Source organism: Jatropha curcas, chromosome 8, assembly GCF_041381405.1.
Source record: "Jatropha curcas cultivar XTBG-Jc1 chromosome 8, XTBG_Jcur_1.0, whole genome shotgun sequence".
Classification (NCBI taxonomy): domain Eukaryota; kingdom Viridiplantae; phylum Streptophyta; class Magnoliopsida; order Malpighiales; family Euphorbiaceae; genus Jatropha; species Jatropha curcas.
In genome coordinates this window covers 917,876-941,365 of record NC_143158.1, presented here as the reverse complement: position 1 = coordinate 941,365, position 23,490 = coordinate 917,876, and the positions used below count along the sequence as shown (strand labels likewise).

At 35.4% G+C, this 23,490-nt stretch overlaps 5 protein-coding genes across 18 annotated transcripts; 3 read left to right on the top strand and 2 right to left on the bottom strand.

The window, feature by feature from the left end:
- The first annotated feature begins 298 nt into the window (after positions 1 to 298).
- LOC105637604 (hydroxyproline O-galactosyltransferase HPGT2) lies at positions 299 to 4,403 on the top strand. Its single transcript, XM_012221110.4, has 12 exons — positions 299 to 612; positions 1,025 to 1,088; positions 1,192 to 1,241; positions 1,352 to 1,542; positions 2,005 to 2,065; positions 2,175 to 2,247; positions 2,595 to 2,718; positions 2,830 to 2,917; positions 3,271 to 3,321; positions 3,414 to 3,485; positions 3,868 to 3,980; positions 4,088 to 4,403. The coding sequence occupies exons 1-12, from the start codon at positions 488 to 490 to the stop codon at positions 4,108 to 4,110; spliced, it is 1,035 nt and encodes a 344-aa protein (XP_012076500.1). The 5' UTR covers positions 299 to 487; the 3' UTR covers positions 4,111 to 4,403.
- A 485-nt stretch (positions 4,404 to 4,888) lies between these two features.
- On the top strand, positions 4,889 to 9,351 carry LOC105637605 (Cysteinyl-tRNA synthetase, class Ia family protein). 6 transcript variants are annotated; one of them, XM_020680935.3, is made up of 9 exons: positions 4,889 to 5,335; positions 5,453 to 5,516; positions 6,060 to 6,221; positions 6,454 to 6,624; positions 7,137 to 7,418; positions 7,542 to 7,667; positions 7,955 to 8,158; positions 8,404 to 8,534; positions 8,826 to 8,973. In XM_020680935.3, exons 1-9 carry the CDS (start codon positions 4,950 to 4,952, stop codon positions 8,839 to 8,841), a joined length of 1,542 nt encoding a protein of 513 aa, XP_020536594.1. In that variant the 5' UTR covers positions 4,889 to 4,949; the 3' UTR covers positions 8,842 to 8,973. The 6 variants fall into 6 exon arrangements, with proteins under 6 accessions (XP_020536594.1, XP_089581356.1, XP_012076501.1 ...); XM_012221111.4 differs by having other exon boundaries at positions 4,891 to 5,335; positions 8,404 to 8,505; positions 8,826 to 9,351; XM_012221115.4 differs by having other exon boundaries at positions 5,155 to 5,335; positions 5,449 to 5,516; positions 8,404 to 8,505; positions 8,826 to 9,351.
- Positions 9,352 to 9,383: 32 nt separating this feature from the next.
- Positions 9,384 to 11,988, bottom strand: LOC105637606 (heparanase-like protein 3). Its single transcript, XM_012221117.4, has 9 exons — positions 11,552 to 11,988; positions 11,341 to 11,377; positions 11,087 to 11,264; positions 10,794 to 10,942; positions 10,482 to 10,715; positions 10,209 to 10,398; positions 10,007 to 10,132; positions 9,833 to 9,932; positions 9,384 to 9,755 (listed from the first exon to the last, which is right to left on the bottom strand). The coding sequence occupies exons 1-9, from the start codon at positions 11,849 to 11,851 to the stop codon at positions 9,384 to 9,386; spliced, it is 1,686 nt and encodes a 561-aa protein (XP_012076507.2). The 5' UTR covers positions 11,852 to 11,988.
- Positions 11,989 to 13,484: 1,496 nt separating this feature from the next.
- On the top strand, positions 13,485 to 14,135 carry LOC105637607 (TPD1 protein homolog 1). Its single transcript, XM_012221118.4, has 2 exons — positions 13,485 to 13,644; positions 13,715 to 14,135. The coding sequence occupies exons 1-2, from the start codon at positions 13,587 to 13,589 to the stop codon at positions 14,029 to 14,031; spliced, it is 375 nt and encodes a 124-aa protein (XP_012076508.1). The 5' UTR covers positions 13,485 to 13,586; the 3' UTR covers positions 14,032 to 14,135.
- A 26-nt stretch (positions 14,136 to 14,161) lies between these two features.
- LOC105637609 (topless-related protein 1) lies at positions 14,162 to 20,960 on the bottom strand. Of its 9 annotated transcripts, none has more exons than XM_020680900.2 (25): positions 20,802 to 20,960; positions 20,195 to 20,325; positions 19,904 to 20,083; positions 19,704 to 19,817; positions 19,469 to 19,639; positions 19,101 to 19,278; positions 18,892 to 19,012; positions 18,693 to 18,760; positions 18,443 to 18,596; positions 18,232 to 18,341; positions 18,068 to 18,137; positions 17,901 to 17,974; positions 17,728 to 17,820; positions 17,551 to 17,646; positions 17,340 to 17,467; positions 17,010 to 17,244; positions 16,719 to 16,889; positions 16,273 to 16,416; positions 16,044 to 16,154; positions 15,756 to 15,935; positions 15,528 to 15,656; positions 15,346 to 15,441; positions 15,027 to 15,215; positions 14,698 to 14,864; positions 14,162 to 14,528 (listed from the first exon to the last, which is right to left on the bottom strand). In XM_020680900.2, the coding sequence occupies exons 2-25, from the start codon at positions 20,275 to 20,277 to the stop codon at positions 14,306 to 14,308; spliced, it is 3,285 nt and encodes a 1,094-aa protein (XP_020536559.1). In that variant the 5' UTR covers positions 20,278 to 20,325; positions 20,802 to 20,960; the 3' UTR covers positions 14,162 to 14,305. The 9 variants fall into 9 exon arrangements, with proteins under 9 accessions (XP_020536559.1, XP_020536560.1, XP_089581351.1 ...); XM_020680901.2 differs by having other exon boundaries at positions 18,268 to 18,341; XM_089725225.1 differs by having other exon boundaries at positions 19,113 to 19,278.
- Positions 20,961 to 23,490: the final 2,530 nt, after the last annotated feature.

Below are 23,490 nucleotides of genomic sequence, written 5' to 3'. Positions count from 1 at the left end.
TACCAATGTTCAAATCTGAGAGAAAGAATTACTACAGTCAATCCGTTTGTTGGAATCCAAGACCTTTAAGGTTAACGACACGTCATTTAACAAAATAACTCTTCTCGGTTCCTGCAATATGATGTTATCTTCAAAGGCCGTCGTCGAACGATGAAACGACAAGTAACATTCCACAAAATCGCGTGGGGCAGCTTAATTGGGTAGGGAAGAGTCCAGAACCAAACTAATGGGCCTAAACGTTCAGACCCATCACTAGGCCCTGAACGTAGCTACTCAACGCCTTTCCAAAAACTCTCTCTGTTTCTGGAAATTCATTCAACGCAATGTCCGTTACGGATTTTCTCATTTTCGCTTGCTCAGTTTTAAATGCCAACTCCAGCTTCAATTTTCTCAAATTTATCTGTCAGATCGTTCGTTCAGTTTACCTACTCATATAGGTAGATTACGTATATTTACGAAGCTTGTAAGTATACTGTAGTAGCCGGCGATGGAGAGCTTACCAACGACCACAAAATCTGACAGGCGATGGAGATCGAAGCCTCTACAGAGCTCGAAACCTTCTCTCGTCATGGCCTTCTTTTCTTGCCTCGCTTGGCTCTATGTTGCTGGACGGTCCGTTTTTTTGATCATTTCGCACTTTCCTTCGATTCTCTGTTTGTTTCTCCAGAAAATGTACCATCGAGCTTAGCAATTTAATTACCAGATTAGGATGTCTTTAGCGCAGAAGCATCGAATCAATTGGTATAATTCTGAATATTTACAATTATAAACTATTGACTTGGCCACGTGATTTTGTCGATTTGGGGTCGATGGAATTTATACCCAATTTCAATGGATCCACTGAATGACAATTCAATAGCTACGCATTTTTGCAAGATAACAGGCTTCTAGACACATATCTCTTCCTTGCATGCTTATCTAAGCTAACAGAACAAATAAATGGGCGACGTTTGCTTTATTGATTGGATACAAGAGCACTGATTAATGACAATTTATTTTTCCTTTTTTCCTTGGGAATCGGCAGATTGTGGCAAGATGCTGAGAACAGAACATTGCTTTCTAATCTTCTTAAGCTGAATTCGGCCCAGGTTTGTCCGTCAAAAACTTCTTTTATTTTGGGTTATTTTTTTATTCATTTTTCCAGTAAAAGGAATTTTAGATAAATGTCTTTTTTTTTTTTTTTTTGGGTAGAGACCCAAGGTTCTCACTGTAGAAGATAAGCTAACTGTCCTAGGATGCAAGTAAGTTTCCTCCACCTCTGATTACCATGTTTTTTTCCCGTCAAAATTAAACGTCATAGTCCAGAGATAATATTCTGGTTTCGTTTCATATTTAATGGTATGATTTATAGAGATCTGGAAAGGAGAATTGTGGAAGCCGAGATGGAGTTGACCCTGGCCAAGAGTCAAGGGTACCTCAAGAACCAGTTATCGCAAAAGGAGTCTTCTTCAGGACGAAAGCTTCTCGCGGTTATTGGAGTGTATACTGGATTTGGCAGTCGATTAAAGCGAAATATGTTTCGAGGATCATGGATGCCTAGAGGTGAGTTGGGATTAGATTGCATAGTATGTTGGCTTTCTAGAATATAGACTAGGTTAACGTTAAATTGCTAAATTTTGTTCATTGTGGTCATGCATTTTTAGTTCCATACCTTGCACTTTGATATGCAATAAACTTTTAAATCTTAGATTTGAATATACTGTTGTGTATTCTATTTTTCTGATGCAGATTTTGACTTTTGAGTTCAGAATATTAACTTGAATTCTTTCTTCTTTTTTTTTTAATGTTTTCCTTTCAATTGCCTTCTTTTGGTTGTTCCTTCGTCGAGAACACAATATTATAATTGATCTGAATTTTAGTTGAATCCTTCTAAATTTCACATCTTATATCATACTGATTGGGCTCTCATCCTTATGACATTGTCATGTTGATACTACTTTCATGTCAGGCTTCATTGGTTTTACTTTGTGAGTGGTATCACAAGTTGTCTTGTTGCTTTTCTAGGTGATGCCTTACAAAAACTTGAGGAAAGAGGAGTAGTGATACGCTTTGTGATTGGTCGGAGGTTTTCCCTCATACTTTAAACCTTGTTTTAAATATGCTTTACTTTTTTTTATTCATCATTTTGCTTTGTTTCTTTCTATCTTATTATGAGTATTTGTTGAAACTGGCAGTGCCAATCGAGGTGATAGCTTAGATCGTCTTATTGATGAAGAAAATAGCTCAACAAAGGATTTCTTGATTCTTGTAGGTGATAGAATTTCATAGTTATTTCTTTATTTGTCAAATATATACTGACACATTTTTGTAGTATGATTTTATTTTCATCAGTTTTATATCTCTGCATAAACATTTTGAAGTTTTTAATTTTTTTCTCAATTAGAAATCATGTTCAAAAACTAAAATATAATTGCAGACCTTCATTCAACTAGTACAAGTGAATATAATATATCTGATGTACAAAACTGTCGATGCATAAAGCTTTATTCATTTCTTTGCGTCAAATGTATTTGTGTTATGATATTCTTCTTCTGATTACATGGACTTACAAACATTTAAAGCAAAAGGTCTGATTGCACTTATCAATTTATCAGGAGGGCCATGAGGAGGCATTGGAAGAAGTGCCAACGAAAGCAAAATTCTTCTTTAGCACTGCCGTACAAAATTGGGATGCTGAATTTTATGTGAAAGTTGATGACAATATAAATCTGGATCTTGGTATGGTTTTGGTTTCTTATCCATTTTCCTAAAGCAGCAATGTTTTTATACTATTAATTATTCATCAGATCTTATTCATTATAATTTAAGTTTCTCTTTCTTCTGTAACAGAGGGGTTAATTGGACTTCTTGAACGTCGTCGTCGTCAAGATAGTGCTTATATTGGGTGCATGAAGTCAGGAGATGTGATAACTGAAGAGTATGTGCTTTATAATATCTTGTCTCATCCTAGAATTGCAATTGCCTATCTTGCTTGATATTATCTGAGACATGTTATATGCATCCAGTTTCTTGTGCTTCTCACATAGGTGCTGTTGTTCCGTGGAGTGCAAGAAATTCTTCAGTGGTCATTGATTCAGTTTTATGTTGTATGTGCAATTACTTGCTAATCTTATAATTCCTATGAGTTCAATCCAAAGGCTCTCATTTGGAAATTCTAATTTTGTCTAAAATATTTATTCTAATAGTGGTGTGGCGTATTGTCTATTTTGTGATTTTCCTGGTCCTAATGGTGATTCATTTTTGATTATCTGAACTTCTATTGATTTTCAGGGGAAAGCAATGGTATGAACCTGAATGGTGGAAATTTGGGGATGAGAAATCGTAAGTCTTCTATGGCATGATGGCATAGATAAAATTGCTGCGGAATGGTGCAAAACTGAAATTTGACCAATATGCATATTTTGTTGTTTCAGCTACTTCCGGCATGCAGGTGGTGCACTTCTAATACTCTCCAAAAATTTGGCCCAGTATATTAACATAAACAGGTTAGTTGATACTGCAACCGGACAAGTTTTGGGTGTAGAGTCGAACCATAGATTGTGGAATTGGGTTATTTAAACTCGGGATTTGTTTGAGACTACTGGCTCAGTGTAGCATGGCTGGTGATATGAGAACCTCTATAAACATCATTATTTTCTAAGTGTAATTGCAAGCTGATAATGCATGTGAAAAATAAGGATTAAACAGTTGAAATCATAGACCCTCGTCACTGTGCTTGTGTGGCAGTGATACTCAAGGGCCGCAAGTCGGTCAGAATTATGAGGAAATAAGCTGCTTAGTTCTTGTTCCAAGTCTGGAGGTTCAGCAATTTCCAGTATGCATTTAGTTTTATCTTATTTTCAATTTTCAATTCCTTATTACATGCAGTGCATCTCTAAAGACTTACGCTCATGATGATATATCCATTGGATCTTGGATGATGGGTCTCCAAGCAACTTATATAGATGACAATCGTCTTTGTTGCAGTAGCATTAAACAAGGTGAATTGGCTGCCATATTGCCATCTTGATGAATTTTCCTATCGTGTTCAAGTTTCTCTCTTCCCTTTTTCTTTCTTCTTATTTAAAGGTAAATTTTTCACTCGCAGACAAAGTTTGTTCTCTAGCATGATCAGATTCAGAGGAGAGAGGCTTTACTTACATGGGGATATATATATATACCTGCTAATTTGCTGCGTGGGGTTTAGAAGAACATTCACTGAGATCTGTGGTTCACAAGAGAAGCACATATCTGTTTGCTGCACCCACTTCAAGGAGAACCGGAGCACTCCGTAGATGATTCTTTTTAGATGCGGTGATTAGCTGCAATTCTTTTTAGATTAAATACAGCCTACAACTTCATGAACTGTTGACAAGTTTGTTAAGATGCTTAAATGTTATAAAAAGGAGGACTTGTTTTCTCTACGAGTTACATGATCATGTTCTCCTGTTTCTCCAGTTACTCATGTCAAATGCAAGGTTGTTATCTATTTACTTATTTAAAGCTTGACATTAAACGGAGGGAGATTTTGATTAATTTCTTGAATTACATTTTTATTAAATTAGGAATGTAACAAAATATTTTCTGAATAATTCATATTTTTTGTTGTTTAGTTGTAATATTGAAGATTAATTAAAAATTTTAACTTTAAAGATATTAATATATTTAGAATTATGGAAATATGATATTTTAAAATTTTATTATTATAATAAAAAAAATATACAAAATGGTAAATTGTAGTAGCAATGACTATATATATATATATATATATATATATATATAAAAGCCTTCAACGAATAATAAATTCATGGATATTAAATGTTTCACCAAAATGTAGTGTTTACATATTTAAATAAATTAATTATAAAAAAATGAATAAAACTTTCTTCCCTTGTTGTTTTATAAAAACGAAGGTAAAATAAGCGGGGAATGATAGAGCGAGCCACGAGGCAAAACAGCCGAAAGAGCGAATGGGCAGCCTACTCAAGTGCTACAGCCCTCTGATCTCTATCCGCTTTTCTCCGCCACCACACTTGCTGCTGCGTTCAGTTCAAATTACAACTCACACTTCTCGCACGTTCGCCTCCGTCAGGAAAAGGTCCTTCTTTCGCCTTTTTAGCTCTCTTAGCTCATCCCGGCCGTTAATCAACCACACAGTTAACGGTGCTGATGGAGCGGCGAGTCAATCACCATCATCACCGGAGCTCTGGCTGCACAATACTATGAGTAGAAAGAAGGAGCTGTTTAAGCCCAAGGTGGATGGTAAAGTTGGAATGTACGTTTGTGGTGTAACCGCGTACGATCTTAGCCATGTTGGTCATGCTCGAGTTTATGTCACTTTCGATGTTCTCTACAGGTCCCAGCCTCCCTCTCTCGCTCTGTATATATTTTTTCTTTTTTTTTTTTATGAAATTATTTTCTAGTAAACGATGGTTGTGTACTAATTTGGTTTTTACGATTGGGAATTAGGCAGATATCTTAGGCATTTGGGGTACGAAGTGTGCTATGTTCGAAACTTCACTGATGTTGATGATAAGGTTTGTCCAATTTCTACTTATATTTATTCCAACTTGCAATCCTGCAAGATATCTCTCTACCTTCACTTGCTAATATAATTTCAAGACTCCAACTATCTAATGAAATCAAACAAACAAAGAATTGGAAAAAACAGGCCTAGGTGCATGTACAGAAACTGTGGATAGAATTTTTATAAAATTGCAGTTCTTTTTACTTGTATCGATGCTTCCATGGATTAAAGTTCTTCACTTTCTGATACTGAGATTGTGTTTAAGCTTCTTTGGAGATTTATTCTTTGATTTTGTGAGAATGATTTAAGGCCGAGTTATTGAAAATGTGGAACTATGGAGTATGCAATAGGATTTACTGGGATGGAATTCTGAATGAACAGATAAACTAAATATTCTGAAAATTTGAGCTTTTCTCTTCCCATATGTTTGGGTTTAGTACTATACATGTGCATGTGAGTTGGAATTGATGTGACTTTGTGCTACAAGAGTTGGCTGCCAACTGCTTTTCATATTGGTACAGGATAGCTGAGTTGCACTTTTCAAATTCTGTAGATTATTGCTCGAGCAAATGAATTAGGAGAGGATCCAATCAATTTGAGCAGGCGTTACTGTGACGAATTTCATCATGATATGGTGCATCTTCATTGCCTGTCCCCTTCTGTTGAACCTTGTGTGTCAGATCACATTCCCCAAATAATCGACATGATCAAGCAGGTAATTCTTGAACTTATTAGAATATGAATCCAGTTTGCAGTGGCATTGAAGATTTAGAGGTGGAATTAGTTTCATATTCATATTTGCATTATTCCAATGACATAAGATCACGACCCCCTCTTTGTCCTCTTCTCTCTCTCATGTGCGTGTGAGTTTGTTTTCTTTTTCGAATGAGCGATCTTTAAGTACCTAATGCTCTTTATCTTAATATTCTGACGTACTATCTTCGCAGATTCTTGATAATGGGTGTGCCTACACAATTGATGGAGATGTGTACTTTTCAGTAGATAAATTCCCTGAATATGGAAAATTATCTGGTAGAAAATTAGAAGATAATCGAGCAGGCGAGCGAGTGACTCTGGACTCCAGAAAGAATAATCCTGCTGATTTTGCATTATGGAAGGTAAGTGTTGTAGGATATAATTGTAATGCTCATTACTGATCTGTTCATGATATTATTCATATTATTCGAGATGGCCAGATTCGAAGTTGCTTGTCTGATGAGACTTACCTCAGTAACTCTTAGCATATGCAGACTTTGTTTTGTAACATTGTCTAGTTCTTACTTTTATGCAGTAGGTTATGCCTTTGGGCCTTGGCTCAGGTGGTTAAAAATTGGGTTCCAAATTTTGCCTCCTGATGGATTTGATAAATCACATTTAGCAGTCAAAATTCAGTGTAAATGTCCTAGATGTGCATCCAGGAAGTTTTCATTGCATATCTTCTATGATTTTCCATTAAAAAACAAATCAATGTGCATGAGATAATAAATTATGTCTCTAGATTGTTGATGCTGGATATGCCTATAATACAGGGTAAAATACCAAAAACCAAGAGGAGGATAATTTCTATAGTCGGTTCAGTACGCCATGTTCTTTTCCTAAATTTATTTTTCAATATATCTTGCACTTGCAGTCTGCAAAGGAAGGTGAGCCGTTTTGGGAGAGTCCTTGGGGGCCTGGAAGACCTGGATGGCATATTGAATGCAGTGCCATGAGTGCTGCTTATCTTGGTTACTCTTTTGACATCCATGGTGGTGGAATGGATCTTGTATTTCCCCACCATGAAAATGAGATTGCTCAAAGTTGTGCTGCATGCAGAGATAGTAACATAAGCTACTGGATACATAATGGCTTTGTTACCATCGACTCGGAAAAAATGTCCAAATCACTAGGAAACTTTTTTACAATTAGGCAGGTAAAGAATCCATGCCTTATTGAATGGTACTCCCCCTTATGGTCCCTGTGATTCTGTCTTGCAGTCTATTTGGACCGTTACTTTTTTCAACAAGATTCTTATGAAGGTTATATCTTTTCCTAGGTTATAGATCTTTACCATCCATTGGCTTTGAGACTTTTCTTGTTGGGGACCCATTATCGATCTCCAATCAACTACTCTGATGTACAGCTTGAGAGTGCTTCTGAACGTATTTTTTACATATATCAGGTGCCACAGTAGTTATCTTCTATTCCACCTCTCTCTTAACTAATGAACCAGACTTGTAAATCACATTTGTTTTCTCTGGATTTATGTGTGACCTTGCTGTCTGGCTTTTGGTTCATGGTAGTCAGGTGCTGTATCTGGAGCTGCATCACTTTCAGAATCCATTAGTACATTGGAAGCATCTCAAAAATTATTTTGATAATTGTGCTTATGAACTTGTTTAAATGCTTTCTGCCAGTTTCTTGTCTAAGAAGTTTTCATATATTATTTGATTAAATTTTCTGTGGCAGACATTGCTTGATTGTGAAACTGTTATCAGCCAGCATGACATGCCAGTTGATAAGGATTCTGTACTGCCTGAAATTTTAGATGGCATCAACAGGTTCCATGATGTGTTTGTCACATCAATGTCTGATGATCTTCACACTCCTGTTTTGTTGGCTGCATTGTCAGATCCATTAAAGATAATCAATGATATGATACACACCCGAAAGGTAAAATCAATGATATGATACACACCCGAAAGGTAACATGCTTTGGATACATTTCTGATTGTCTTGATTTAATATTATTACTTGGAGATGTGGAGACTCCTTGAGTAACAATCTAAGTGTATTAATCTGGGATCTGAACTAAGTCCTGTCAAATTTACTTCAACTTCATGATCCTCACTCTCCTTGATGCTGTCTTCCTCTGGTATTTTTTGTGTGGCTTAATATCGGAGGAATGATTTGTGCAGGGGAAGAAACAGAGAAAGCGAATAGAATCACTCGCTGCTCTGGAAAAGATAGTCAGGAATGCTCTATCTGTCTTGGGGTTGATGCCCACAACTTATTCTGAGGTTAACTTACTGTCAAATTACTCTTCTGTGTATGTTAGAATTTATTTTCCTGTCAAGTTATTGTCATTTACATTTTAATAATTTTGGAAGAAATTCTATCAGATTTTTTTCTTCTCCCAAATCCTATGGGTAAGATCCAAGTCGTTCGTAAATTATGGTGCAATAATGAGTCACAATGCTAGATTTTTATTATATATTTGTTCTCCATTGTTAATATTCTGCAACTCAGCTTTCTGGATGTTTATTTTAGCAAATCCTTCTACCTTGTTTTTTTAATGCATATTGCTTCATAGTTTGTTATAAGATGTTTCCTGTCACAGGTTCTGCAGCAACTGAGGGAAAAGGCACTGAGGCGTGCGAAGTTAACGGAAGTGGAAGTATTGCAAAAAATTGAAGAAAGAACTGTAGCAAGAAAGAACAAAGACTATGAAAAATCAGATGTGATAAGGAAGGATTTAGCTATTCTGGGAATTGCTCTTATGGATGGTCCAGATGGCACAAGTTGGAGACCAGTCATTCCTCTTGCACTGCAAGAGCAGCAAGTTGCTGCAACTTGAAAGATGTCTAGACTCAATGCTCGTGTTTATGGTTGTGACATGTCTTTTAAGATTAAAGCATATTTCTGTCCCAATTGTACCTTGGAAATTAGGGTTGGAATTAGAAATGATGCCTTATAGGATTATTTATTTGGGGGGGGGGGGGGGGGTTGTGTTGGTGGGGAGGGGAATATAACCAGAAATTTACCCATGGGGTGTAGGTCTTTGGTGACCATGCAATGATACAAAAATATAATGATGCATTATTTAACTGTTATACAACAACAATTATGTGGTTGAAGATTTTGTAGATGAGCGCTATAGTTTCTCGATGAACTCACTTTATACGCAGACAGGAACTGTTATATTAGCAATCCGAGCAAATACAATAGAGAAAGGAGCAACAGTTATTGGACTGGACAGACTAGCTTTTATTGGCTCCAAGGGAGGGATAGCACCAGATAAATTTAAAGCAAGTATTTTACCATTCAAAAGCACTGTTTGGCTGTGTAAATTGCCATCCTCGGCTGTTAAATGATATTCATCTCTTGTATGTTTATCAACTTTAGTACTTCCAGACATTCTAGAAAATTTTGATCTTCCTCCATTTTGGTATTCTGGCATTATCCCATTCGCTGCGACAGTTTCAGTTGAAACACGGACTTGCACTGTATTGTTGCCGTCTAGATTGATTAAGAGTAATGTGATACCTTGCTGAGATAAAGAAAGTCCAATGAGTGAATAAAAGACCACTTTGAACTGCCAAATCAAAGTTTTTAGGGTTTACTAACAGTTGCTTTGGAGCAGTGAGCATAAGCCCGTATTTTATTTGTCCCAGAGAAACTTGTCGACAAGGCATTTCTTCCCATCAATCGGTGCCAAAGAAGAGCGCTGGAAACATAACAGCTCAAGTTCTACCCTTTTGTCTAGTCAGGTATTTTTGAAGTTAAAAGCATTTACCTTACCTGTAGTAATCAGGATTTGGGACATAGGTATCGGTATTGAGTAGGCCATAGTTTCCACCAATCAATGACTGTCTGCAGTATGTTTTTGTATTATACGATGATGCCATTCCCAGTTGGTCCAAATACCTGTTTGATCCATGTCTAGATTTTGAACATGAGTAAACGAAATATACTGCAGAAAACATCTCAGACTAAAGATTACCAGAAACTGAAAACAAAGGCGTTTGTGACAAGATTACGTCCACTGTTGTAAGCACCTCCTGCCTCTCCCACCCAAGCAACTGCTTCTGTACCTGAACTCTTCAAAATCCCTTCAAGACTGCTATATGGCTGAGCACCTCCATCGAGATAGGAAGGATCTAAAATCTTGTCGATAAGGTCAGTAGCAACACCTGTTCGAGTGATTTTATGTAAATTTCGTTGGAAATTTGAGCAAACAAGTATGGGAAAGTGGCATATTTATGATTTCTTGTACCTGGGCCTAAGTTATAGATGTGTTGGGTTACTACTTGAAGAGATTTATTAGGAGTTTTATGTGTGAACTCTGCAAACCAATTTGCATCAAAAAACCCTCCCGGTGCTAGGACTAGTGGCTTATTTGCATAACCTGCATAAATAGTTTGCACTATTTTTTGCAGACTGTTTACATCAGATGCATATTGATCTGCTGCAACTTTGGTTCCAACTCCATTTCCACTCAGTTCGTTTCCTGAAAAGCAGCAACGTCTTCCAAATAACGAATTCAATGCACAAATTATAAGCATCATCGTGTTTGAACATTTCATACCTAGCTCCCATCCATGAATTTTATAGCCCTTATTGACAGTGTATCGTATAAGAGATTCAGCATTTCTTGGATCCCAAGCTCCAACAGCAGAACCATTAGAAGCTATAGTCCTACCCTTTAGTGCATTTAACCCAAAAATAACAGCGGCTCTGAATTCAAACATTGAAATTAGACGCTCTGATTCTAATATTAGACCAAAGACCAGTAAAGCAAGAACAGTATATTTGAATACGTACTGGTTTCTTCGAAAATAGTAAATAACTTAAAAAAAACGGAAGGAGGACTGTAGTTACCCAGCTTGTTTGAAGAAAGAGTTGAGTTGGTCCCAGCGAGTCATAGGCAAGCAGCCTTGCGAGAAGCCAAACATATCTGAATTACTCTTGATAAATGAAGGACATGGTTCACCTTTCGTCTCATATGTGACTTTATCTTGTAAGGTGCCTCCCATTCTAATTTTCAGAGGGGAAAAAGCTGCAACTTGATCAAAATTTATGTCAAGGCTTTGTCTATGGCTGTGCACAACTTTAGTGTTAAAAATGATTCTTACCTCTGACGGCGTTTACCAATATTGGGTTTGAGAGATCCTACAAACAGAGAAAAAAAAAAAAAATAGAGATCAATCTCAAACCATATCTTAATTCCTATGAAGACTGGTTTTCTTTTTTAACCACCTACAATCGGCGGCTATCCCACCGACCACCGTATCTCTTCCTTCCTAATTCCCACACATTATGAACCGTTAGTTGTAGCAAACTTACTACATTGAGTAAAGAAGCTTTGCCCCAACTGCAAGTTCCATAGTCACATTTATCAGGAGGCCACCAGTCTAAAGTAGCACAGATAAAATCCTCGTCAGTTTCTCCAATTGAATCTCTTCCATTGATAAAAACAGTACCATCTACGCTCTTTGAAGCTGCAAAGACTGAATTTTTATGCACCAAGGAAAGCCAAAGACACACAAACATAAACAAGAGACCGAAAACAGAGCCCATTAGATAAAACAGAGTGCTCTGTTTTTCACTTGTCTCTATATCTGTTTGTAAGGATGCCATTGCCATGCAATGTGGAGTTGTTAAATAAAAGGGACTATTACTGTCTGAAGATAATTTTTTTTTTTTTTTTTTCTCTCTGTGTGTGTGTTACAGAGATATAAGTCAATAAATTCAGAATCTTTCTGGTGATGTTTGGTTATCTTTGTTTTCCTGATAAAAGTAATCAATTAAATGACGAATATCAGAAATAAAACTAATTAAGGACTAGTGCTGACAAAATTATTAGCATTATTTTGGTCAAGGATTGGTGGGTTAAAGCTGATTTTCTTTTATAAAAAGTGTTAGTTAGTAGATTCTGAATTAATTATTAGATTTTTCATGCAATTTCTAAATTATTTGTAGATAAACCTCCACCAAAACCCATCTCAATATAAGAAATATGGTATGTTTCACATACCCTAATTAAATAATTGCTTTAGCCCTCAATGTTTACTTTTATATCCATGCATTGCATATATAATAAAAATTATTTCTTTGAAACCTTTGATCACCATCTCTTATTTTCAGTTGAAAAACTCACTAAAATAGAATAAATGAAGGAAAGAAGCAAGGTAGGCACAGCTGCATAATAATTCATGGGAGGTTCTCTAATCTCTACTTTAGCCTTTAGGTGGTTACTGGGTATGGATATGTTCTACTCTAAGTGCTCACTGTTTCAACTTGGAAAGGATTATAGAATATAAACATAAAAATTGTTTTTCTAATTGTTTCAAAATTATTGAGATTCTCTTTTAAACCTATATTAATATCACAAAACAGGGCAGGTTGAAGAAGACAAATGGCAAGTAGGATATAACAATTAGGAACAAATGGAAAAGAATGGATGAGACTAAATAACAAATTGCCTAATTGGGTCTCTTTCTCTATTAGCAAACAAATTAATAATTTTTATTATTTTATTGTGTAAATTACTTATTTGGTTTTGTTTGTTAATGATGTTGAACTTGAAAAAGTAATTGTGTGGAGAGATCGATCAGTTTCCTTCTACATTTTTCTCCTTATAAGCAAGAATCATAGTCCTGGATGAAACGACGTCGCAACATCTCGGTAAATTGATTTATGGGCTCTTGGATCGAATTACACTGCCCACATAGACGACGAGTTGTTATTTTCCAGGACAGATTCAATGGGCCTTTTGTATTTGGGTTTGAGATTTGTATTATTTCTGATATTTACTTATTGGGCTTTTCACATCAAATTATCCCACCGAAAGGAAGACAGCACAGCAGCGGCACAAAGTAGTTGAATAACAGCCGTCGAAATAACATAGAACGTTAGAATCTTTTTCCTTCTTCCGTGAACGACATTATAAATTCATTATTATTTGCTGTAAAATACATTACCCAATCAAATATTTCTATTAATGTATAACTTCGTAATTAACACTGCAGTTTTAAAACTAAATGCAACATTATTTTCATATTAAGCGTCGGGATTATGATTAGGATCCTCTTTAGCAACAAATCACTTTTCATTCTTCACATGCACGTGAATGCCGGAAAGTATGCAGACAAGTCTTTTTTAAACATATAAATAAATGGGAGATGGCACTATCGAAAGTTAGACACGTGGATAGTTAACTGGTCCACTATCTGCCAAACGATTGATCACCTGTACCTCCCTATTTTTTAACCACATACTCCAAACCTGCTGGAAATCTCCACAGGCATTATAAAATTCAGGTTTATGACAGTTACTCCTCACAAGTCACAAACCACAGTAGAATCTAGATTACTCGCCAATGGCAACTATCCTCCATTTCATTTCTGCAGTTTTCTTTCTCACTCTCATTGGCCAAGGTAAGCAATTTAATTTAATTTTGTGTTTGATTTATTTTATTAATTAGTGATTAGTGACCTCTCCATGCAGGGAATGGGCAATGCTACCCACTAACTGATCTAAAAGTTTTCCAGTCTAAAACGGGAGGAAAAGTGGGAAACAAGGAGGAATGGAAAGTGACAATCTTTAATGATTGTATATGTACTCAATGGAATATCAAATTGGTCTGCAATGGCTTTCAGACTGTAAAGAAAATTGACCCATCTATGGTGGCCAGAGCAGAGGATGATACGTGTCGCATTAACAAGAAACAGCCACTTTATGGATTTCATACCTTCAATTTCACTTATGCTTGGGATCAAATATATCCTTTCCAGCCTATTTACTCTGAGATTGCTTGTTCTTAGTGTTGCTTTATGTTTGTTATATCCTTTGTTTGATTTATGTATAAAATCACTGTAATTTTGTACTTAATTTTCTTAAAAAATGGATCCTTTTTTAATCCTTTTAATTACTTGCAACAACCAGAGTGTGGACTTTGGCAAATTGGTACTCAGATTCATCTATAAAACTATAAAATTAAACTCAAAGTTTAGCCTACATGTATGTAAAATTCATCCAGCGAAAGAAAAGCCTAACCTAATTACTATTAAAATGTACAAGCTGACATTTAAATAGCAACTAGACTTCGTTCATTCCAGGTTGTTGAGGTTTATCAAGGGCAATGATTGGCTGGACAGGAGGAGCGTTGCTTGTTGTCCCATTCTCAATAGGAGAAGACACAGTCCATTTACCACCAGATTCAAGAGGCTCAAAGACCATAACATTCCCATCCGCTAGCCCTATAGCGAACTGGTTAGCTTCTTGAGGATGTGCTGCTATCACAAGTGGGTATACTGTAGACCTGCAGCAAAATCATGACATGGAAATAAATAACTAGTTCCTATCCACAAAGTTTTTGTGAATTCATACAATTTTTTTGTTTTTCCATTTCTTTCTTTGTTCCGAATTTTTAATATATTATAATGGAATTTTAAACGAGTTTCGGAAATGGAGACGTCATGATTAAGTACCTGATATCTGGTGGAAGGTATGCACAAGGATTAATTTGACATTGAACTTCAAGATTTGATGCGCTAAATATGCGTAGAATTCCATCCAGGAAGCTACTGTATACTAGCTGGCTATCGCATGAGAAAGTTGCGTGGGAGATTGGTGCTGCAAATTCTCCAATTGTCCACTGGAAGTAAATGAAACAAAAATGTTCCAAGAATTTAAATGCGAATAAAACGGAAGTTAGTTAAGTTGTTGTCAATTACCCAACTTAAGCTGCTAAGAATTTTAGCTAAAACGTTTTTGTGTAGTAAGTAGGGAATATGCAAATTTGATGAAATTAGACTACCTGCTTTGTGCATTCAAGTTTTGTTGTTTCATATATGGCAAGCTGAGTTTCATGTACTACAAGTAAGTGGATCTGGTCTAGGTGAATCTGAACTTGGGTGTTTGACATTCCTGCAGGTGTCCTCCCAGCTGGAATTTTCACAAAAGTATTCTTCTGTTTTTCCCATTTATCAGAACTCCATACGATAATCTGTGCAAAATAAAAAATATTTCATGTTGTAACTAAACAAGTATAATGGCAGATGAGATACTAAAAAGATCCTCAGAAGAATTCACATCTCCCAATTTTCTTGCTGTAAAAGATAACAGATAATATTAACCTGAGCATCTGCACCGCAGGAAATGAGCATATTCAGCACACTGGAGAATGCAAGTCCACTGATTCTCTTAGAGTGTCCCTTAAGCTTGGTTTTGACCTACAGTGAGAAAGAAAATGATCTTAAATTCTGGGTTCTTTGTTTATTTAGGATCATAGGAATCACCATCCGACATTGTAACATACTTCATCCATGCGAACGTTGTATATATGTATTGTAGAATCGCCCATGCCTACTGCAATTATATTGTTATCTTGAGGGTGGAAAGCAAGATATGTTGCAGCAGGTGGTGGAGACATGAATGTTGTCATTGTCTGCAATTGCCCAAATGGAAATCATAAATGATTAGCCAAAATGAGGCGGTCCATTTTTTTTCAAGATAAAAATTAAACAATTTATATTCTTAAACCTACCTTAAATGTCATAGTATTGAACAAGGAAATTTTGCCTCCAGATGCTGACATAATGTAGGAATCATTCTTAGACAAAGCAAAGCAAGGTACAGCCTCTTCAGGCTTAGCATCTGTTAGATCATTTGTCATTAATATGCCAGAAGCCGGATGCAACAATTGAGGGGAAACCTTGGTGGTGGCCTAGACCATGTAACGTTGAGTCAAAAAAATTATCAATTAATTTTTTCTTTTAAGATAAGTACTTGATTGTAGTTAAATGGGATCATTTTATCACAAGGGATCTTATACCTTCCCACTCAAATTATGGTCTAGTCGTGGCCACTTCCATAGTAGATGAATGCCATTGAGTGCTAGTGCCAAGATGGCTGTGCCCGAATTTGTGTAGATCAACCTTGCAATCTGCAGTGATTAAGATTATGGAGCTATGAGAAATTGATTTCACTTTTCATATCAGCAGGAAATAATGAGGCATCAACACAAAATTCATGACCAATCATGTAGAGTATTACTCTCCTACCTTATCTGTTTTAACACGGGCTGAGAGCCTCAACGACCGAAGCCAAGAAGGATCATTAATCTCAACCAGTTTCCATGTTTTTGATGGGTTTGGTTCTTCAGGTAATCTTGATTTTGCATCTTCTAAGTTTCTAGCATCACCATTCTAGGATACAAACACACAGTATTAGTTCCTGCTTCACAACTTCCCATACAGAAACCACCATCAAGATATTTCGAGTAAAAATATTTAAAAAATTAGGAAATTTTTATATCCTGAAGACTGTCCAAGAAACTCAGGTTCTCTTTTTTTAAGTTAAAGAGTGGCAGTAGTCCATTGGTGAACATTCTTATTATCAACAACAAGAAACAATAATTAAGCTTTAATCCCAATCTTGTGGACATTCTTAACAATAATAATAATAATAATAATAATAATAATAAGATAGGGAGGACTGCATCACTGACCTTTGTTAATGTGTCATATGCAATTCCAAGTCTCGAAGCCATGAGAGAATGGCCTTCAAATGTATGCATCAAACGTAGCCCATCTATAGTTGCCAAGATCTTGATTTTATTATCATTTGCAGAAACTGCCAATAATGTGCCTTCCTTGTTGAATCGAATTCGTGGACTTGCCTTCAAGTAAAGAACACAAAACTGCATAAGTTGAGTTCTCTCCCTCTCTCTCTCTCTTTCTGTCTTTTTCCTTTCTTTTCATTAAACATAATGTTGTGGTTTGAGAATAAGAGAGCTTACTGGTAAGCCTCCTTCAGCATCGATGGTTGTCAAAATATTGGGATTATCCATATCCCAAAATTTGATTGAGTAATCATCACCAACAGCCAAGAACCTGTTCTTGGTAGTATCAAATTGAACAACACCTAAAGAACGTTTATGAAATCCTTGATATGTTCTTTTTATGGAACCTTCATTTTCATTCCATTCTACCAAGTGCGACTCTCCCTTTTGACTTGTCCCACATGAAAATAGCCTAAAATGGATTTAATCAAGACATTGAAGTTCTGTACCTTGTCTTTGAAATATACAAGATTTAGATACAATTGTATTGCAAGTCTAGTGACTAACCTCTTTCCATCAGCAGTATAGGACATTGCAGTGCATGAGTGACCAGGAGCATCATAATCAACCCTGGATCCCAAAGAGTCATATAACCATGCCTTAATTTTTCCATCGACAGATGTTGAAAAGATAAACTGAGGAACAGCCAGATAAAACATTAGATATAGTTCACTGAGTGTGCAATGGCAGCAAAACTAAAGAATTACTAAGTTCTTACATGAACATTATCTCTAGAGTGAGGGCAGATAGAATGTACAGGAGCATCATGACCTTCAAATGTAAAAAGTTTTGCACCAGTAGTCAAATCCCAAACCTGAAATTTAGCAAATTACCATGTCATGAGATTAAGTTCCTATGACTAGAAATATTACTGGCACTCTCATAATTCTCTAACCTTGATGGCCTTGTCATCACCACAAGTAATGACAGCAAGTTGCTTGGGATTGCAGAAGGCTAGATCATTTATACTTCCAATGTGAGCATCAATCTAGAAATTACGACAATGAATGCTTTATAAACAGATTGATGCGTGTTGTAAATAGAGGGAACATTGTCTACAAAGTTTACCTCCAAATGATGTCTAATATCTTGTCCACCACAATAGGTGTATAACTGCAATATATGCTTCGAATGTGCAACTCCTGTTCAAATAATGAGATGCTTATATTTTATTTGTTGCAATTTAAATATGAAAGACTACCAGATGTTTCTTTTGTCTCTGTTTTGAATCTTACCAAATAATGAACCATCAGGACTCCATAACACGCATTTCACAGAAACACATGGATCTTTGATTATAGATGCCTGAATTTGACCAGGACCAATTAAATAATTCAGATTCTTCTTATGAAATAATTAACTATCAAAACTCTGTCTTCTATATCAAAAAAGATCATACCTTCAGTATCATTGAACTTGCTTCAATATCCCATACCTGAAAATTTTTGGAGACCAGCTTCTCCCTAGAACTAACTTCCCACAAGCTAATGTCCCCAATGCTGGTTCCAACTAAAAATCACAAATAAAGATCAACTCAATGAGAAGCTTGACAGGCAAAAAAAAAAAGGACGTTAACCTTTAGTGCTAAGAAAAACCTTATCAGGACTAACCGAGAAGTAGAGTTTGTTGAGCAGGATGAAAATCCATGCTTGTGGGAACAGAGCCCTGGTTTAATGTACGTGCCACAGTCTTGGGCAATTCTTCAATTATGTTAAAAGCGAAGCCATGATGATTTTGACCAGAATTATTTCCTGGTAACATTATCTGCAAACAATATAACAGGTACAGAAAATCTATTAAGAAAAGCAAGAAATCCGGATAATGGGATCATGTTCTGATTTAGTTAAGAGTTAAACTTACCCTATCTGAAACGCCAGATATCCTTGGTCTGGAAGCATCAGAATCCCCAAGACCTTTTGACATTGTAGCTATACCCGACAGTTTAATGATCATAAAAATTATAACTTTTTAGAAAAGTAACAGCATCTACCGGTGTGTATGTATGTGTTTACCCCCGGGGGGGGGGGGGGGGGGGGGGGGGGGGGAGAGGGGAGAATACCTGGATTTAGACTGCCAAAATTTAATGCAGCTCCAGAAACTACTGGATGAGTAGCAGTTGAGGGATTAGATATCCATGTGGTAAATGGAGTTTGTACTGGTGCTGATGTGGGTTGATATGGCTGATGCAGAAAAGAGAAGAGACAGTAGCCTCAGAAATTTTGATCGCAAAGAGAATATGATAGAAATAAAGTCAAATCAGCAGTGTACCCCATTTACAACCATTTGAAGGAAACCTTCAGTTTTTGGAGCAGAACCTACAAGCTGATTGCTTGAAGCAAGATGGACATATGCGTCATTGGAATTCCTACAATTGTGATCCGCAAAAAGAGTTCGTATATCAGGATTTTGCCTTGGATTTCCACAAAGGGAATGTTGCCAATTTAAGCTGTAATATTAGATGCCAAGATCAGTCAATTCTTCATGGCTAATCAGAATTCCTAAAGATATTACTAAGAATAAAACCAAGAAAGCAAACTTAAAAATTATATTATACAAGCCTCTTATTCAGTTGAACAAAAATAGCCATTTAAAAATACAAGAAAAGTTATTTCCTGTTCTTTAAAAGCCTACTTTACCTTTGGTTGATAAGCATCCGCAACCTTGAGCCTTTTATGTTAGGAAACTGTACTTTATCGCGGAAAAGAGGATTAGACTCAATAAGCTTCTTGAGCTCAATCAGCATAATAGTTCTAGCTGTTTTTGCGTCTCTGTAACTTGAGAGTTGATCATTTTCCCTGCAGTGTGACCTAAGCACATAACAATCACCACCTTAAAGTGAAGAGCCTTAAACATCACACAGAACGTACATACCTGAAATTATCCAATGTGAGGAGCTGAGTGATCTCTTTGAACAAATCTTCATTGAAAGAGGAAAACACCTTCAAATCCTTAATGAGGATATCTACAGCTTTGGCTCGATCAAACCTGGTCAATTATGTGATCTTAAGTAAGCACTTGCATCAGAAGTAATGAACCCTAAAAAAAAAAGTTAATGAATTGATAAAACTTACTTATCTAATGCCTCAAGGTACTTTTGCTTTCGAATTTCGAAAAATATCTTCATAGAATAGCGGTTATCATCCACTCTGGTAAACCCAGAGAGATACTTTTCGACCTCGTCCCAGTTGCCATTCATAACAAGCTCTTCAAAGTACTTCATATTAAAGAACAATCCTGATTCTTGCTCGAGCCTAGCCGAGAATTAAACAAAATATATAATGTCACCCAAGAAATTAATTAGAATCAAAGAATTTACAAACCAAAAAGTTATGCATGCATATAAAAATGGTGATAAAATTTACTTGTGAACAGTTTCTTTGAACTTTTCTTCATCAAGAAACTGCAAAATTAGAAAGATGAGGTCTCTACTGAGTGAAGACGTCATCACAGCTGCCAGTCTTTATTTGTCTGTGTAACCCCCGATACCCAAATACTATCAACAACAAGAAGGAAGAAAAGAAAAAAAAAAAAAAAGAACAATTTTACATGTGTATATTGATTTCTACATAAAACAAAAACAAAGAAGAAGAAGAAACAGACAAAGAAACAGCAAAGGCCGTCCATTTAATTTGTCAGAAAGACAGAGACGCAGCATACTTAGGAAAATTTTCTAACTTTTAAAAAAAATAAAATAAAATCTATAGCAAAGTGAAACCCGCACGAATTAAAAAAAAAAAAGAAAAAGAAAAGAAACATTTCATCGATAAGATTATTGCTAATCCTTTAAAAGTGAAAATCAGCTAAGAAAGTAAGAGGAAATTAGGGTTCTTCACAGATCAGAAACAGTAAAGTAGCTTTAACCCATTAAAATTGAAGATACTCTAAAGTAGGCAACAGAAAATAAAAATAGAAGAAAGTGAGTCATTTGGTAAGACCGAAGAGGTGAAAAGAAAAACACAGCTTACTTACAGAGGGTTCTCTTTCAGAAACAGAACAATTAAATTTTCTTCACTGCCTTTCCCTCTTTCTCTCTCTCTCTCTCTCTCTCTCTCTCTCTACTACTGCTAGTACTACTCTCTCTGAAAACTCTGCTCTTCCCTAGGAGATGCTCCTGCTTGTCCTTCGAAGAAAGCAAATTTATAACGGAGGCGGCGTTCTCAATGTATAAGTCATTCGGCTTATCATATAAGTCGCAGCGAGTAAGTGATAGATCAATGTACTTATAAATGTTATTAATGGGTCCCATGGAGAAAAGATTGGACGACAGGTGTTTTCGCTTTGTAAAAAGAAGACAGTGACGGTTTTGGTGCGTCCTTACGCTCCTGTTAAGCAAGTGCATGACACTCTCTTTTCAGAACTCGCATATGAGATTTTGTGCGCGACATTTTTGTTAGAAAATAGAATTAACTCCCTCTTACTAATTAGACACTAGTTTAGGATTACAACATGAACATTTTTTTTTTCCTTTTCATTTAAATTTTTTAATACCAATATATCATTTAAATTTTTAGTTTTCAAACCTGAGTGTTTGTAATATAACATTAAAATTTATCAAAAAAAAATTTTAGAGTTTAAATTTTGAACAATACAATATTTTAAAATTTATTATTTCAATTAAATTTTAAATTTTTGAGTTCTCATATAAAATTTTAAATTCTTATAAATTATATTTGCCTTTACAATTTTCACGAGCAAATTTATTATTTTATCAATGAGTCACTTAACTCCGTTAATATTATACATTTACTTAATATTATAAATATTTATATATAATATTTCGTATTATATATATATAATAATTCTTAAATGTGACGTCGATATTAAGCACTAAATCATCTTCATCGTATTGCTCTTATCATTATCAATAACTAAAATCATTAAACTTCAATTAATGTAACTGCCAATGATTGAATTCTATTACTACATACTTTATCCCAAAAGGAGTAATATTGTGAGGGGGCGTGCAAATTCAATAACCCGTGGCGAGTGGTAGTAACTGCAAAGGGTCCACTTTGTTCAGCGCTTGTAAAACTCTGGTTGACGTGTGGACAAATTAACGAGACAAAGTCCTCTTCTGGTGGTTCAAAATTGTCGCCTAATGCATGACACATCTGTCCGTACAGTGGAAATTTATAAAATTGAACTCTTATCTTCCACGCGCGGTTGAAGCCGATTGAAATAATTTTGCCTATTTAAAAAGGAAAATTATGCACTTAGTACATATATTATACCAAAATTAACTACTTTACCCATCTATTTTTTAAAATACCCTTTTGTCAATTGTCTATTTCTCTTTCCCTTCCCTTTTGTTCATTCTCATTTTACTTCTCTCAAAATAACTAATAATAATATGATTCTATCAAATCCACCTTAATCCTACTAAAGTCCTCCATAATTTCGTCAAATTCATCCTCGTTGTCCAAATGCACATATGTCTCGCAAAATTTTAGTCTCTCTCATATCTCTTTTCTTTTTATTTTCCCTCTTTTGAACCTTTTATAACACGCATGTCAACTCTTTTTTACTTTTCTCGAAAAAGATTGCCAAATGTAATCCATTCCGTAAAATCATGTCAACTCTTTTTTTCCGAAAAAGATTGCCAAATGTAATTAATTCTGTAAAATCATATCAACTCTTTTTATTTTTTTCAAAAAAAATTGCCAAATGCACTTCATTCTGTAAAATTATGTCAACTCTTTTTATCTTTTTCGAAAAAGCTTGTCAAATGCACTTAATTCCGTAAAATCATGTCGATGTGCCGAGTGTCAAGAGCGGTTACATTTTCTTTTTCCTTTTTCAAATGTAGTTGACTTCTATTATTTTTTATTTAAATTTGATAAAAAAAAATGCAAATTCAAGAGGATAAGAATATTTATGTTTTTTTCATATGGCATTCAGCGAAAAGGGTTGAATTTTTTTTTACCCAATGATAATAAAATTTGAATTTGAAACATAGCGATGAAGGAATGCAATAAATGTGAATGATTAGAGAGACATTTTAATGATTTTAAGGAAGTATAATCTCTCTTAGACGGTATGACATATATGTTTTTGATTCTCTTTATAAAAATGCACATTAGGTGTACATCACATGCTACTATTTCATATCTAATACCAAAAAAGCTTGAGTTAGGTTAGATTCTGTCCCGCTTAAACTCGATTTTTGTGACTATGCACTTTAAACAGTTATATTATATATTAATACATTTAATTATAGCCATAATAATATCGTGCAAGTTATATAGTTTGTTTGACTATATATATATATTTGAAATGAAAATGAAGCTAAATTTATATTTTCAATGAAAATTTTATAAATATAATTAATATATTATTCAATTTAAATAATTATTTATTAACGTGAATCATAAATTCCCACGTATTGATAATACAATCTACTAATTCTTAAGCCATTGGAAATACTCAATGTACCGTTGGGCTGTAGACTGTGTGGAGGAAAGGGTAATTCTTAAATAATAAAAGGGTAATTAAAGGGAAAGAAAAAGTATGCCACGTGTCCGAGGTAGGTGCTAAGGTTAAGCCTCCTTGTGGGGCCACATAAAGTTCTTGCGTGGAAAGGAAGTTACGGCGTGCATACTTTGTGATGGTTTACTTTAACCACGCGCGTGAGAGACGAAAACGGTTTAAGCATACGTAG

What these genes read in the sequence shown, in the direction of transcription:
- LOC105637605 (XM_012221111.4), top strand. Translation starts at nt 4,950, where the DNA reads ATGGGCAGCCTACTCAAGTGCTACAGCCCTCTGATCTCTATCCGCTTT. An exon ending in TCACTGATGTTGATGATAAG is followed by an intron (nt 5,517 to 6,059) that starts GTTTGTCCAATT and finishes CAAATTCTGTAG; the next exon opens with ATTATTGCTCGAGCAAATGA. An exon ending in GTATTTTTTACATATATCAG is followed by an intron (nt 7,668 to 7,954) that starts GTGCCACAGTAG and finishes TTTCTGTGGCAG; the next exon opens with ACATTGCTTGATTGTGAAAC.
- LOC105637604 (XM_012221110.4), top strand. Translation starts at nt 488, where the DNA reads ATGGAGAGCTTACCAACGACCACAAAATCTGACAGGCGATGGAGATCG. An exon ending in AGGATCATGGATGCCTAGAG is followed by an intron (nt 1,543 to 2,004) that starts GTGAGTTGGGAT and finishes TTGCTTTTCTAG; the next exon opens with GTGATGCCTTACAAAAACTT. An exon ending in GGAGATGTGATAACTGAAGA is followed by an intron (nt 2,918 to 3,270) that starts GTATGTGCTTTA and finishes ATTGATTTTCAG; the next exon opens with GGGAAAGCAATGGTATGAAC.
- LOC105637609 (XM_020680900.2), bottom strand. Translation starts at nt 20,277, where the DNA reads ATGACGTCTTCACTCAGTAGAGACCTCATCTTTCTAATTTTGCAGTTT. An exon ending in TCAACAAACTCTACTTCTCG is followed by an intron (nt 18,342 to 18,442) that starts GTTAGTCCTGAT and finishes TGTGATTTTTAG; the next exon opens with TTGGAACCAGCATTGGGGAC. An exon ending in CAAGTTCAATGATACTGAAG is followed by an intron (nt 18,138 to 18,231) that starts GTATGATCTTTT and finishes GGTCAAATTCAG; the next exon opens with GCATCTATAATCAAAGATCC.
- LOC105637607 (XM_012221118.4), top strand. Translation starts at nt 13,587, where the DNA reads ATGGCAACTATCCTCCATTTCATTTCTGCAGTTTTCTTTCTCACTCTC. An exon ending in TCTCACTCTCATTGGCCAAG is followed by an intron (nt 13,645 to 13,714) that starts GTAAGCAATTTA and finishes CTCTCCATGCAG; the next exon opens with GGAATGGGCAATGCTACCCA.
- LOC105637606 (XM_012221117.4), bottom strand. Translation starts at nt 11,851, where the DNA reads ATGGCAATGGCATCCTTACAAACAGATATAGAGACAAGTGAAAAACAG. An exon ending in CCAAATCCTGATTACTACAG is followed by an intron (nt 9,933 to 10,006) that starts GTAAGGTAAATG and finishes TTATGTTTCCAG; the next exon opens with CGCTCTTCTTTGGCACCGAT. An exon ending in CTCACTGCTCCAAAGCAACT is followed by an intron (nt 9,756 to 9,832) that starts GTTAGTAAACCC and finishes TCTTTATCTCAG; the next exon opens with CAAGGTATCACATTACTCTT.